General features: G+C 38.3%; 2 protein-coding genes and 1 long non-coding RNA gene across 7 annotated transcripts in view; 1 reads left to right on the forward strand and 2 right to left on the reverse strand.

The window, feature by feature from the left end:
• The window catches only part of gbe1a (glucan (1,4-alpha-), branching enzyme 1a), a 158,884-nt gene extending 152,705 nt beyond the window's left edge, over positions 1 to 6,179 (forward strand). Inside the window, exon 15 of the mRNA XM_016240088.1 lies at positions 6,117 to 6,179. Within this exon, the coding sequence (XP_016095574.1) occupies positions 6,117 to 6,179 (63 nt within the window). The remainder of the gene's footprint in view (positions 1 to 6,116) is intronic.
• LOC107556881 (uncharacterized) lies at positions 354 to 5,478 on the reverse strand. The gene is made up of 3 exons (XR_001605328.1): positions 5,468 to 5,478; positions 2,561 to 2,563; positions 354 to 460 (listed from the first exon to the last, which is right to left on the reverse strand). It is a non-coding gene; the product is annotated as an uncharacterized lncRNA (long non-coding RNA).
• Positions 6,180 to 9,900: 3,721 nt separating the features above from the next.
• inpp5kb (inositol polyphosphate-5-phosphatase Kb) overlaps positions 9,901 to 12,995 on the reverse strand; it is a 23,016-nt gene continuing 19,921 nt past the window's right edge. For all 5 annotated transcript variants that reach the window (XM_016240117.1, XM_016240118.1, XM_016240116.1 and 2 more), the window contains 5 exons: positions 12,399 to 12,606; positions 12,086 to 12,223; positions 11,879 to 11,962; positions 10,788 to 10,892; positions 9,901 to 10,712 (listed from right to left, as the gene is read on the reverse strand). In XM_016240117.1, the coding sequence (XP_016095603.1) occupies positions 10,644 to 10,712; positions 10,788 to 10,892; positions 11,879 to 11,962; positions 12,086 to 12,223; positions 12,399 to 12,606 (604 nt within the window). In that variant the 3' untranslated portion in view covers positions 9,901 to 10,643. The remainder of the gene's footprint in view (positions 10,713 to 10,787; positions 10,893 to 11,878; positions 11,963 to 12,085; positions 12,224 to 12,398; positions 12,607 to 12,995) is intronic.

Raw genomic sequence — 12,995 nt, forward strand, 5'->3', positions numbered from 1 at the left:
GCTTTTGTGTCCTTTTTGTAGCAAAACAGTGCTTATAAGTTTTAGTTTTCCCCAAGAGAAAGAACCAACATGGGAGTGAGCAGTGACAGAATTGAACCTTTAAGGACACCAAAACTTACCAAATCCTCTAGAGCAGCGGTTCCCAAACTGGGGTGCACAGACCGACCAGCAAGGGTGCGCGAGAGAATGCTTTTGTTAATCTGTGTGCATTTTTTGAAGGGGCAAGTGAAAGAGAATTTTATTTGCCCGACCGGACAACTAATCTAATCTAATTAAAACATCGAATTAGGGAAGCACCAAAATTTCGGCGAGAATGATACTGATTTTATTGCACTTTGTGTAAATGGCAATTCATAATGGATAATCAATAGTAACAAGGTCGCGGCAGTTGAGACTCACGTGAGACAATCTCATGGAGAAATCGAAACAAATGAACACAACTGCACACAGAAGAAACATACTACGGTAAAAAAAATGTAGTTTTTAGATTTATTACATAAAGCCTAGCCTAATTAATTAACATGACACGACTAAGAGAGTGCAGGTTTCCCCGAAAATCAGTACGATTGTAAATTCGACATTGATTTTAAACAAGACTTCAAACGAGTAGTTAATATTAAGTGACTTAGGGCATACATTTTAGTACAATAATGTCAACGTGACTGTTTTTGCTGGATTTGTTTAACGAAAATAGTTCCAAACAAACTTAGCAGCAGAACTGTCGCGCATCTCTATGCAACACACAGCTTCAGCTGTGTTTCGTTAGGCTACTGAATGATTCGCATTTTTGAATTAATAATTTGAGTCAATGATTCAGTGGTCCATTCATAAAGACAGGCACTTGCTTCATTCTTGAATGAATCAGCTGTCTGAACGAATCGTTTGAATGCCTCAATGGCTCACTCATTAAGACAGTCAACTTGCTGCCACCTGCTGGCGGGTTACTTTACTAACTTTTTTAAATTTTTATTTTTTTACAACTTTTCATATTTGTAAATAAAAAAACCTGATGTAAAACACCAAGCTCACAGCATTATTTATGCTGTTGTAATTTTGCAGTGTTAATGCATTCATGCGACATTTCAGCTTCATTCAATTGAGTAAATGCATCTAAATGCCACTTCAGCTGCTTCTGTATCTCCAGCAGTGGAAAATTTGGTTTAGTTAATACTGATTTCATTTGATTGGTAACAGCCCTATAGAGTCTTATTATATTAAGTGAAATTATTAATAAAATTTAAGAATTTGATATGAAAGATGACATTTAATAAGGTTAGGGGGAAATGCCCTTTTTATAGGCAAAAAAAAAAGGCCTGGAAATCAATTCAAATACATTTTAATATGCAGTAAGTTTAGTCATATAAAATGTATTTTTCCAGCAACAAAATTGTGGCCAGTGAAAATGCTGAGTGGCTAGTAATTTTGGAAACCCACTAGCCACAGTGGCTGGTGAGCAAAAGAGTTAATGTCAAGCCCTGTATACAGTGAACACTTATATTTATACTTGTATTGCAGTAAATGTGGTGTTTAACCGGAGGACGGTGGTGGGGGTGCTTGACATGTGTCAAACACTAGAAAGGGGTGCACGCTGCAAAAAGTTTGGGAATCACTGCTCTAGAGTGATAATGAACAGTGATGGTGTCTATTATCAACTTAGATCTTCTCTTCATCTTTATGTTTCTGGAGCCTGGCCAGTCGCATTAGGTCCCCTTTCCTGCCCTGCTTCCTCCAGGACCGTTGTACCTGAAGATAGTGTTTTTGTTTTAAATGTCAGTGATGGATTAGCCAGCTGGTCATGGGTCACTGGTGGCCATGTAGTTTGTAATGGTCTGAGTTGCGTGATTACCAGTGCTGATGAGCCGACTGAAAGATGGTTATGCCAGGAATCAATGAGCCTGTTAAAACTGTTTTGGCTCAAAGTGCCTTTTAAGAGATCCAGCTAATCACAGCAGGCATTTTAATTGAGCAAGATATAACGCCGGTGTAACTCAGACGGAGCTCTGACAAAAACATTCGTTCAAAGGTCTGTCTGTCCGTGACTCTTGCTAGAAAGTGAGATTTTATCTATTTTTCTTCTCTTCTCCCATATCTCAAGCTTTCTTAAGGGTGAGTTTCAGTTCAGTGCTTCTCTTGAGGTAAATCAGTGGTGTCTGTATAGACCAGGGGTGCCCAAACTCTGTCCTGGAGGGCCGGTGTCCTGCAGAGTTGAGCTCCAATCCCAATTAGACACACCTGAACCAGCTAATCAAGCTCTTACTAGTCGTACTAGAAACTTCTAGGCAGGTGTGTTGAGGCAAGTTGGAGCTAAACTCTGCAGGACACCGGTCCGTTTGGGCACCCCTAGTATAGACGTATAGGCGTTCTGCTAACATCGAGTCTTAATGCAAACAAAGCAATATTATCTTATTTTTTACTCATTCTCCTTCTCAGTCACATAGACTGAGACTTTCTTAGTCAAATCATCTTACATTTTACATTAGAGAGTGATTTAAGTTTTTTCTTAGCTAGTTATATTTTTATACAGCATTATGTAAACTGGCTTTAAGAAAACACCCAAAACAAACTTGGAAGTGAATACCTATTTGTGGAAAGATTATGGAGTAAACTTTAGTCAAAATTCAGTACATAAGAGTTTGCCGTTTACCAGAAGAATAGCTCAAGCTGCCTACAGCCTACATTCCTTTGAGAATCCCATTTCCTGTTTCCAGACTGCAGCAGTGACATCTAGTGGTCAGGTGCAGAACCGCACATATACAGGGCTGTGCTCTGAGATTAACTTCAGTGACTCATGAATCAATAGTTACTGCTGTGTCTGTTTCATAATGAAATCTGATGTAAATCTCAGAAGACAAAGAGGCATGATTCTAGATGCCTCTCAATATAATCCATTGCAGCAGGCTTATAATATAAATCCAGGGTTTTCCCCCGGGACTCCATAATGGTGCTGCAGGGGGTCAGTGAAGAACTTTCTTAATTTTTCATAACATTAGTAACTATTTGAATCAGCACAGTTACTGATAATGTAGTAATGTTAATCACTGATCTTAAAGAAAGTTATTCTAAAGCAAGGGTCTTCAACCTTGATGGATGGAAAGATGCAGCAGGGACCCCCTGTTTCATATTAAATCAAACTGTGTGTTGTTGGGTTTTACCCCTGACTAATAATAACATGCATTTTGTGGAAATTAACTTTTATCAATTAATTCTTAATAACATTTAAATTAATTATTTATTTTTAATAATTGTATTATTATAGATATTATTATTGGTTGAAATTTTGTTTGATTATATAGCCTCAGCCATATCACCCTGCAGCCCAAGACTGGTTGCCCACTGAACCTAAGCAGGGTTGAGCCTGGTCAGTACCTGGATGGGAGACCCACTGAGAAAACTAGGTTGCTGCTGGAAGAGGTGTTAGTGAGGCCAGCAGGGGGTGCTTACCCTGTAGTCTGTGTGGGTCCTAATGCCCCAGTAGTGACGGGGACACTATACTGTCAAAAAGCACCGTATTTCTGATGAGATGTTACACCGAGGTCCTGACTCTCTGTGGTCATTAAAAATCCTTTTTTTGGCACTTCTCGTAAAGAGTAGGGGTGTAACCCTGGTGTCCTGGCCAAAATGCGCCCCTGGCCCTTGTCAATCATGGCCCCCTAATAATCCCCAACCACTTGATTGGCTCTGTGACTCTCTCTCCTCTCCACCTGTAGCTGGTGTGTGGTGAGCGCACTGGCGCCGTTGTCCTGTGGCTGCCGTTACATAATCCAGGTGGATGCTGGTGGTTGAGGAGAGACCACCATATATATATATATATATATATATATATATTCCAAAATAATAACCCAAGGCAGTAACAATTTAAACAATATATTTGTTAAGCTATTCAATTTAATAGTTAACTTTTAACTATTTTTTATTTTTTTCAGATCATCAGTCAGTCGATTCAAAGCTCAGTATTTCAAGTCTTATTTTGATGTAACAAAGTGGTTATATCTAAGTGTGTGAGTTGTTTACATAAGCCCGAGACACACTGCATGATTTTCGGCTGTCTCAGACGAAAGATTGATATCGTGAAACAATCGTGGCGATTTCTGTGGTCGTGGTTCCTAATCAGTCGGCCTATGTCGTACAGTGAGAGAGGTTCAAAGACAGCCATTGTCACAGTCTTGCAATCAAAGATAGCCTACGATAGTTTTCTGACAGTGTTAGAAATACAGCATGATTATCACACAGTGTGTTTGCTGCTATGACCCACGTTTACTGACCAGCCAATAAAAACGTGACATGGCGCTAAAACATAAAACTGCTTACCTCAAGCTCTTATCCCTTCCTCTTTCACCGCTTTCACATTTTTCAGTTCAGTTCATGTTCTTTTTGTTTACCACTGCATGCTGATGTTTTATTCTTCTAACATGCGTCATAGCGTATGAGTCAATAGGTCATCATCGTACAGTCTACATGCACGTCGTACCCAAGTTGATGAGATCCATGTCGCTCAATGTGATCTGCAATGATCTTATAGGATGGCTAAAATCGTGCAGCATGTAGAAGGCTTTACTTTTTTTAATTAGTCTTCACTTTAACACCATGATATTGTTTATTCAGACTGATTCATGAACACAGAACGCGCACAAACACAAGAGGCGGGATTTATCGCATGAACCAATAACAGCTGATCATAACCACCCATATCCAATCATCACAATGGAGGCATTGCCTCCCCTCATGTGACTTTCCCCCATTCATTCTCAATTACCCCCTAGTAAACTCACGGCACACTTTAGGGGGTCTTTTAAAAATCTGTGGGCTCTTTATTTGAGATGGTCCTCACTGCAGAACACAAGATCCAGGGGGCGTGGTTGGATCCAGATCCAACTCCTCCCACCTTACAAATACCTAAACCTACCCATCTCCACCCCCGATCCCTAAACCCACCCATCTCCACCCCTAAACCTACCAATCTCCACCCCCTAGATGTGGATCCAACCATGCCCCTGGATCTTGTGTTCTGCAGTGAGGGGCTATCTTTATTTTTGTACTAAAAAAAATTTTTCTCGTCCAATATTTTGAGGAGACACTGCCTCCCTTGCCTCTTCGGAGGAAACGCACCTGGTTAAGTCCAAACATACTGTATACACGAGCTAGATGCTGTCAGTGATGCTCAACAAGTTCAATCTTATTATTCCTTAAACAATAAAACCCACTGAAAACACTCACAATAAACCACTCATGCAAGGCCACACACAGACTCTGACATCTTAGTTCCAAATGCTTCAATAGTGAAGCTTCTAGTGTTAAAACAGTGATTTTCTATTTGTAACCGTGGCAGTATCTTCTTGGCACTCACGCTGGGCACTCAGGTCCAGTTCCAGCAGGTGAGTGCAAGCCCAGTTAATAAAGCGCACGTCTGCTCCCTGTGGAAATCAACCACAACCTGACCTACAAGAATGACTCTGTTTCCTCTCCCTACACAATGTTTTATTCATGAGAACTTGATATAGTCGCTAGATATAGTCTCTGATTTCCTTTTTTCCTCTGAGAGAAACAAGTCTTTCTTGTCGGTACGTAAATGCCCGGACCCAATCACTTCTCAGGTCTCGCTGGACTGATCCCAGACCTGGAGTCTCATGTCCTGCTGTGTGAAGTGAGGTCAAAGAACAGTGATTTCACTAATATAAACTGTATTGCTAGTTGTTCCCAGGTTACATAAAGAATTGTTTTCACTCACCAGATTAGAGCTCCTTTTAACAGCGCAATAACATGCTTTCTAGCTTTTCTCCCAAGGGAAATATTGTTCTGCCTTTTTTGAGCTCAGTCAGTGTATAGACATGTGAATAGGTTTTTTTTTATATGGCAGGTTTATCAGAGGAGCCACTATCCTCAACATTTTAAAACATGGTTTAGTTTATTCATGGACTTACCTAGAAACCTCAAATCTGAAGACCACATTTATACCTGGTTGTTACATCTTGGGTGATCTCATCAGTCAGTCAGCACTAAATAAACCAAAATAAGATACAAAAAATAGATAGATAGATAGATAGATAGATGTTTTTTAAATATGTTTCTTTACATAAATATGAATAAGCGTGAATGAAGACTTTTCTCTTTCTTTCTAGATCTACATTCCTTGCAGAACTGCTCTGATCCTGGCAAATGAGGACACTGATTTCAGACATTGAGGACTTTGCGGATGAATGGAGCTGATTCTTGCATCATATCCCAGAATTCTGTGCAACCTTACAGTACATCTGCTTATGTTCACATGCAAATGCTGTTATTGCCTCACAATGTTATCCCATTTTTAGTAGTAACAGAATATCCAAACTGCTCTTCTCCATATAATGAAAGTTTGCTGTCACTGGTCCTCGTCTGCTAACGTTTCGTTGGCATTCTGCTAAATTTCCAGTTTTGTGCTCTCCAGAATAAGTTATACGGGTTTGGAATGACATGAGGATGAGTAAATTATTACTTTTCATTTATTCACTTTAAGGCTATTTTCATTTTATATATATATATATATATAATTTGTAATAAGATGGGAAAATGATCATTTACAGAAGGTTATTGTAATTTTAGAGGTTAATGCATTACAAAAGCACAAGAGCTTTTAATGTGTTGTTGTGAACATTCATTCTAGATGCATTCGGATTGGATATTGCTTGCATTATGACATCAGCAAGGTCATATCGCTCTCTCTCTCCATGTCTCTATTCATCCTGCTTTCCCTCTTTCACCCCATAACCTTATCCTGTCTTCACTTAGCCTTAAATGCCTCCAATCCATGATTCTGATTTAGTGGGCCATTAAAAAGTTTTACAGCACCGAGTGACATCATAGGCCAGTTGGATGTGCTGGGGAATATGAATCTCCTGGGCCTCGCAGAGAATCTAGTGTCCTCTCCAGGGAAGACGAATAATTCCCTTGTAACCGTTCCCTTGGGTGTGAGGTCTCAGCAGCTGTTCTGACACAACAGGAGACAAAAATTTCACCTAATTACTCTAATTAACACTTTTTTTCCTTAATGCATTTAATTAAATGGCTTGGGTTTAATCTATAACACCACTTTAATTTTGCCAGAGCTCTCAGCCCAAGCTTTTAAACACTAATAAGATATATCAGTATTGAATCAGTATTATAAGTATATCAGTATTGAAGACATTCATGTTCTTATAGTGGAGTTTATTGCTGCCGCAAACAGCAGCCAGGGTGGTCAAATATATATGAGGGGGAAAAAACAATTGTGTGCATGTATACACTCATTTTGTATGCTGTAATTCCTTTTCAGTTATAATACTTGTCCAGTTTTTCCTTAAAAAATAAAGCTTGTTTAAAATCAAAAGTTTGATTAAAGCCATCTTTCCTTATAATGCCAAAAATAAATTACAAAAACATTGTGTGGAAGGACACAATTAACTGCCTGTGTGAGTGAGTCATTTGAATCATTCACTGAACCGATTTGTTCAAAAACACTCAATTCATTCAGGACATGGCACTTGAAGTTAGAGCTAAAGTAAAAACGTTAAGGCTCTATTGTTTTTATTGAGTTTATTAGTTTAATTAGTCACAGGTGTATATATGGTAGCCTAGTTTAAATTGTATTTATTTACGTAAGTATATGTATTCATCGTACCTCAAACTTCTGAGTTTCGTCTGCTTGTGGTCGACCGATATATCGCCAAGGCCTATATATCGGCCAATATTTGGCATTTTTCAAATATCGGCATTGGCCGATAAGTTTTTCTGTTTGGCCGATGCATTCGTGGCAGGAATTTTATTTTGACGCCGCTGAGAACAGCAATGCCTGCAGTTCTCACATTCTCCCTTGTTTGCTGTCGTCGTTAACAGTTCTGTCCACGGATAGAAGTCTGTCAAATAATCAGATAGGACTGTTAAATAAAGGAATTAAAATTACAACACAAAAGTATTATAACGATTTATTTTATATTGTTAGTAATAGAAAAGCAGACATTATAATACTTTCTCGTTTGCCGTCAGCATTCAGCAAATACGCATTTATATAATTTAAACAAATCTTTGAATGACTAATGAACATCTAATTTCAAAAACCTTGCAAACTTAGTCGAATCCAGCTGTGAGATCTTATGAAGTGTGCATTAGTATCCTGCACGATCGCGTGTACTCTGCATGATGGTCGGTCCGTGCAAATTGAATACGGACAGGAGGAGAGTTCAGCTTTACTGGAGACGCGCGATCGACAAACGTTAAACTCGTGATTTCAAATTATGCTGCGCTTCATGCTTTTGCCCAATGTCATATTCATGTCATTTTCACTGTGTGCTGTATGTAAAATGAGAATGAAATAAAATAAAATTATATCGGCTTTATATCGGCCATCGGCCACCCTGCTTTCCAAGATATCGGCATCGGCTGTCAAAAAAACAATAGCCTATAGGTCGACCACTAGTTTCCAAATGAACGCATTAAGTGAACTTCAACGAATATGCTGTGCTCAAAGAATAGGCAGCAGTGAACACTATGTAGGGACACTGCAATCAGCACGCATCTTTATCAGAGCGAATTGAACAGAATCGTTCAGGAAATTCGGCGCGAAAATAGACTGGCAATATGGTGTCTAAAATGTAAGTGGCATAACTTTATTTTTACTGTACTGTTATAAGAACAGCACACTCATACTTAACTGCATCTTTTATAACTTGAAGTTGATATCAAGTCAACTCCATCGGTCAGTTATCTTCAGAGTTTAGACAGGCCTGTTACACCTTTTCTCAATCTCAGAGAGTTGTGTGCCTTAAAATAGCCCCTATAGATGTTTTGGGGTTTGTCATCCCAAATATAGATTTACTGTCTACTGAGAAAGAATTGTTCTAGTGTCACTGTCTCATAGCTCATGATCACTGGCTGACTCACAGTGTGTTTTTAGCTAGTTCTTTGTTCTCTCTGACATGCTGACGACCTCCTCCTCGAAGAGATCTGCAGGTGCCTCAGACAGATTCATAGCTGTAATTATTCATGAAAATGCTCCTGGAGGTAAAACCACACAATATCTCTAGTGCGGAGTACTGAGCCTAACTGAGTAATGCTGTAATATTCTGTGAGTGAGTGAGTATGCATGCGTGAATTTCACAAATGCAGTGCATTATGAACAAGACAATAAGCAAGTAAAGAGCGCCCCCTGGAGTGAGCTACAAAACCATGTAAACCTACAGTTGGAAAGGAAAATAATGATGGTGAGAAAGATTGAGGAGGAAGTTTGTTTGATTGTCACTCTGGAGATTGGATTTTGTTGGATGAAAAAATCACGCTTCATGTCACACTAATTAATGTCAGCTATGTAATTAACCTTCAAATGTGTGTGGTAGACCTTAAAGGAATATTTCAGGTTAATTACAAGTTACCTCAAAATAGCATTTCATCTCACAGTTATAAATGAAAGTATACAGATAGATATGCATTCACAGTACAAACAGATGTTAATATTTTAATGAAACTGCTAACAATCCCAATGTGTTCAACTGTGTGATTACAGAAACATTTTAAAACATCTTCAAATCAACTCGTGCCAAGAAGACAGTAACGATAAATTTAACATGAACTGAGATAAAGAGAGGATAAATTAAGTATTCAATGAAAAAGATAGGCCAGGCATGCCAGGCAGACTGAGCCTGTTTTTTTTTTTCCATTCTGTCACCGATGGCGTTTTGGTTCCTTGCCGCTGTCACCTCTGGCTTGCTTAGTTGGGAAAACTTAATTTCCAGCGATATCGTCGACTTGATTGCACAGATACTATTAAACTGAACTGAGCTGGATGATGACATCACTGAATTCAATGATGAACTGCCTTTAACTGAAAATTGAGTGTTTACTATTGTCCTTTTGCATTGACACACTATTTTCCTATTTTGATACTGTAAAGCTGCTTTGACACAATCTGTATGGTTAAAAGTGCTATATAAATAAAGGTGACTTGACTTGACTTGGCATGTCACAATGGACAAATGCAGACAATAACAAGTTAAACTGCCTCTCACTCATATAAAAGACAAATTTAGCACTAACAAGAGTGACAGAGTGTAAACAAAATGGCATTTTAACAATCAGATGGTGAACCGTTGTTATAGATACTGAAAAGCCACACACTATTATATAGAAACAGACACTGACATAAAACATACAGTGAAATACTGTATAAAGCACAGCACCCATGTACATTAAAACTGTAAGATACTGTAATCACTTTCAAATAGGCAAAATAAATGCAACTTCATTTATTTAATATATAAAAATAAAAATGTATAATTGTGTTTTGTAGAACTTAACGTAAAAGTGCTTTTTGAGTGAGTACTTTTTCACAATTTATGTGTTGATTTTGGCATGAAATACAGGCCTATTTTAAAATTCTGAGAGTTCTACACTCTTGTTAGTTTTACAGTCTTATAATATAAAATTTGATTAAAAAACAAAAACCACAGATAAAGAGAGAATGAAAAAGAGTAATGCAGTGTGTTCAGTGAATAGACTGAGTGTTTGGGAAATTTTAAAGCCTTCGATTTTAAATCACACTCATATCAAACTGAGCAAGGTCTGTTTACACAGGCAAATCTCAAATCAGATCCTGTTGTAATTTTTACATATGTGAACATATGAGGTTAGAAGATATCCAGTTACTTCTCATATCCGTTGATGTTCTCAGGAAGCAGACCCTCCATTACAGCTTGTCGAGACTCGAGAATCTGGATCCAGACAAGCCAGATGAATAAAGAGGTACAGCCGAATGCTAACACAGAGGTAAGTTTGCGTAAACTCACCTGGAAAGTCGGACTAAAGGCAACGAGGGTTTGCATGTTGGTGCTGTAATAGCCAAGAACATAATCCCCTGCCAGCGGCGGGAGCTCATTTTTACTCATCTGGACCTTAAACAGGAAGTGCATCACTCAGGTTAGTGCTTTTATGGCAGCTTTTTAGCATCATGCAGTTTGAAATTTAATTTTAGATGTAAAGTAATATAAATTTCTATTCATATTCATTATTTTCACAATATGCACATAAACTTTTAGTCTGCCATACCGTCACGACTTCGCTGTTGGCAGCCACTTCATCATCTTTGACCCAAGCGAAGGTGGAGTAATCAGAGGCACTTTTGAAGCCAATCTGCACACAGAGATATAAATCACCACTGGTTAGTGACCCGCTTTGTGATACAGATCTCCTTTTTGTCTCTTTCTGTGCTTTTGTTCATCCATCAACCTCTTTTTTTGTCTGTCTCCCTCTCACCTTGTACAATCCGATCCAATCCCAAGTTGAAGACTCAAAGTTTTCCAGAATGGTGTACCAGAATGTGGCATCTTCATCTGCACTCCAGTGTCCCTCCACTGTTAGTGTGACTAGAGGAGTCTCCACATTCTTTCTCATCTGCATGAAGAGATCAAGACCAATTTGGACTAAAATGTCCATGTCATGTACACTGAAACGTAGATACATCTAAATTTATAATTATTAATGATTATAATTTAAGCACATTTACTTCAATTTGATTAGCTCTTTATCATATGATTGATTAAATGATCATGGAATACATAATGCATACCTCCAGATTGAAGGTTGCAATGACGGGTTTGTGGTCACTGGCCCCATACGAGACATCACAGGTGTACATGTCCTGCGTCACCTTAATAGGATACTCATCATCGTCAGCTGATGATGATGTCGACCTATTCTCATCCTCAGTCTCTGTCTCATCTGGACCTTAAACAGGAAGTGCATCACTCAGGTTAGTGCTTTTATGGCAGCTTTTTAGCATCATGCAGTTTGAAATTTAATTTTAGATGTAAAGTAATATAAATTTCTATTCATATTCATTATTTTCACAATATGCACATAAACTTTTAGTCTGCCATACCGTCACGACTTCGCTGTTGGCAGCCACTTCATCATCTTTGACCCAAGCGAAGGTGGAGTAATCAGAGGCACTTTTGAAGCCAATCTGCACACAGAGATATAAATCACCACTGGTTAGTGACCCGCTTTGTGATACAGATCTCCTTTTTGTCTCTTTCTGTGCTTTTGTTCATCCATCAACCTCTTTTTTTGTCTGTCTCCCTCTCACCTTGTACAATCCGATCCAATCCCAAGTTGAGGACTCAAAGTTTTCCAGAATGGTGTACCAGAATGTGGCATCTTCATCTGCACTCCAGTGTCCCTCCACTGTTAGTGTGACTAGAGGAGTCTCCACATTTTTTCTCATCTGCATGAAGAGATCAAGACCAATTTGGACTAAAATGTCCATGTCATGTACACTGAAACGTAGATACATCTAAAATTATAATTATTAATGATTATAATTTAAGCACATTTACTTCAATTTGATTAGCTCTTTATCATATGATTGATTAAATGATCATGGAATACATAATGCATACCTCCAGATTGAAGGTTGCAATGACGGGTTTGTGGTCACTGACCCCATACGAGACATCACAGGTGTACATGTCCTGCGTCACCTTAATAGGATACTCATCATCGTCAGCTGATGATGATGTCGACCTATTCTCATCCTCAGTCTCTGTAGCTTTGGGTTTTATCCTCCACAAGATACGATCCGTCCAGGCAGGCTTCCGCTTTTTACCACTAATCATTGTCCCATGCAAAAAAAGAAGGAATGTAAATTATACTGAACTAATAAATGCAGAGTGAGATAATCTTAACTATATTATATAGATAGTATATATGCACACTAAAAAAGTTTGGGGTCAGTAAGTTTTTTTTTTTAATGTATACTTTTTATTAAGAGCTTAATACTAATTAGTCAGCAAGGGCCCATTAAATTAAATTAAATTGCAGTTCTTATTTGCTGTTGTTTCTATACATCAAAGAATCCAGATAAAAAATGTATTAAAGTTTTCACAAAACTGTTGAGCACAACTGTTTTCAACATTGATAATAATAAGAAATGTTTCTTGATCATTAAATCAGCATATTAGAATGATTTCTGAAGGATCATGTGACACTGAAGACTG

Source organism: Sinocyclocheilus grahami, unplaced genomic scaffold, assembly GCF_001515645.1.
Source record: "Sinocyclocheilus grahami isolate Dianchi unplaced genomic scaffold, SAMN03320097.WGS_v1.1 scaffold581.1, whole genome shotgun sequence".
Taxonomy (NCBI): domain Eukaryota; kingdom Metazoa; phylum Chordata; class Actinopteri; order Cypriniformes; family Cyprinidae; genus Sinocyclocheilus; species Sinocyclocheilus grahami.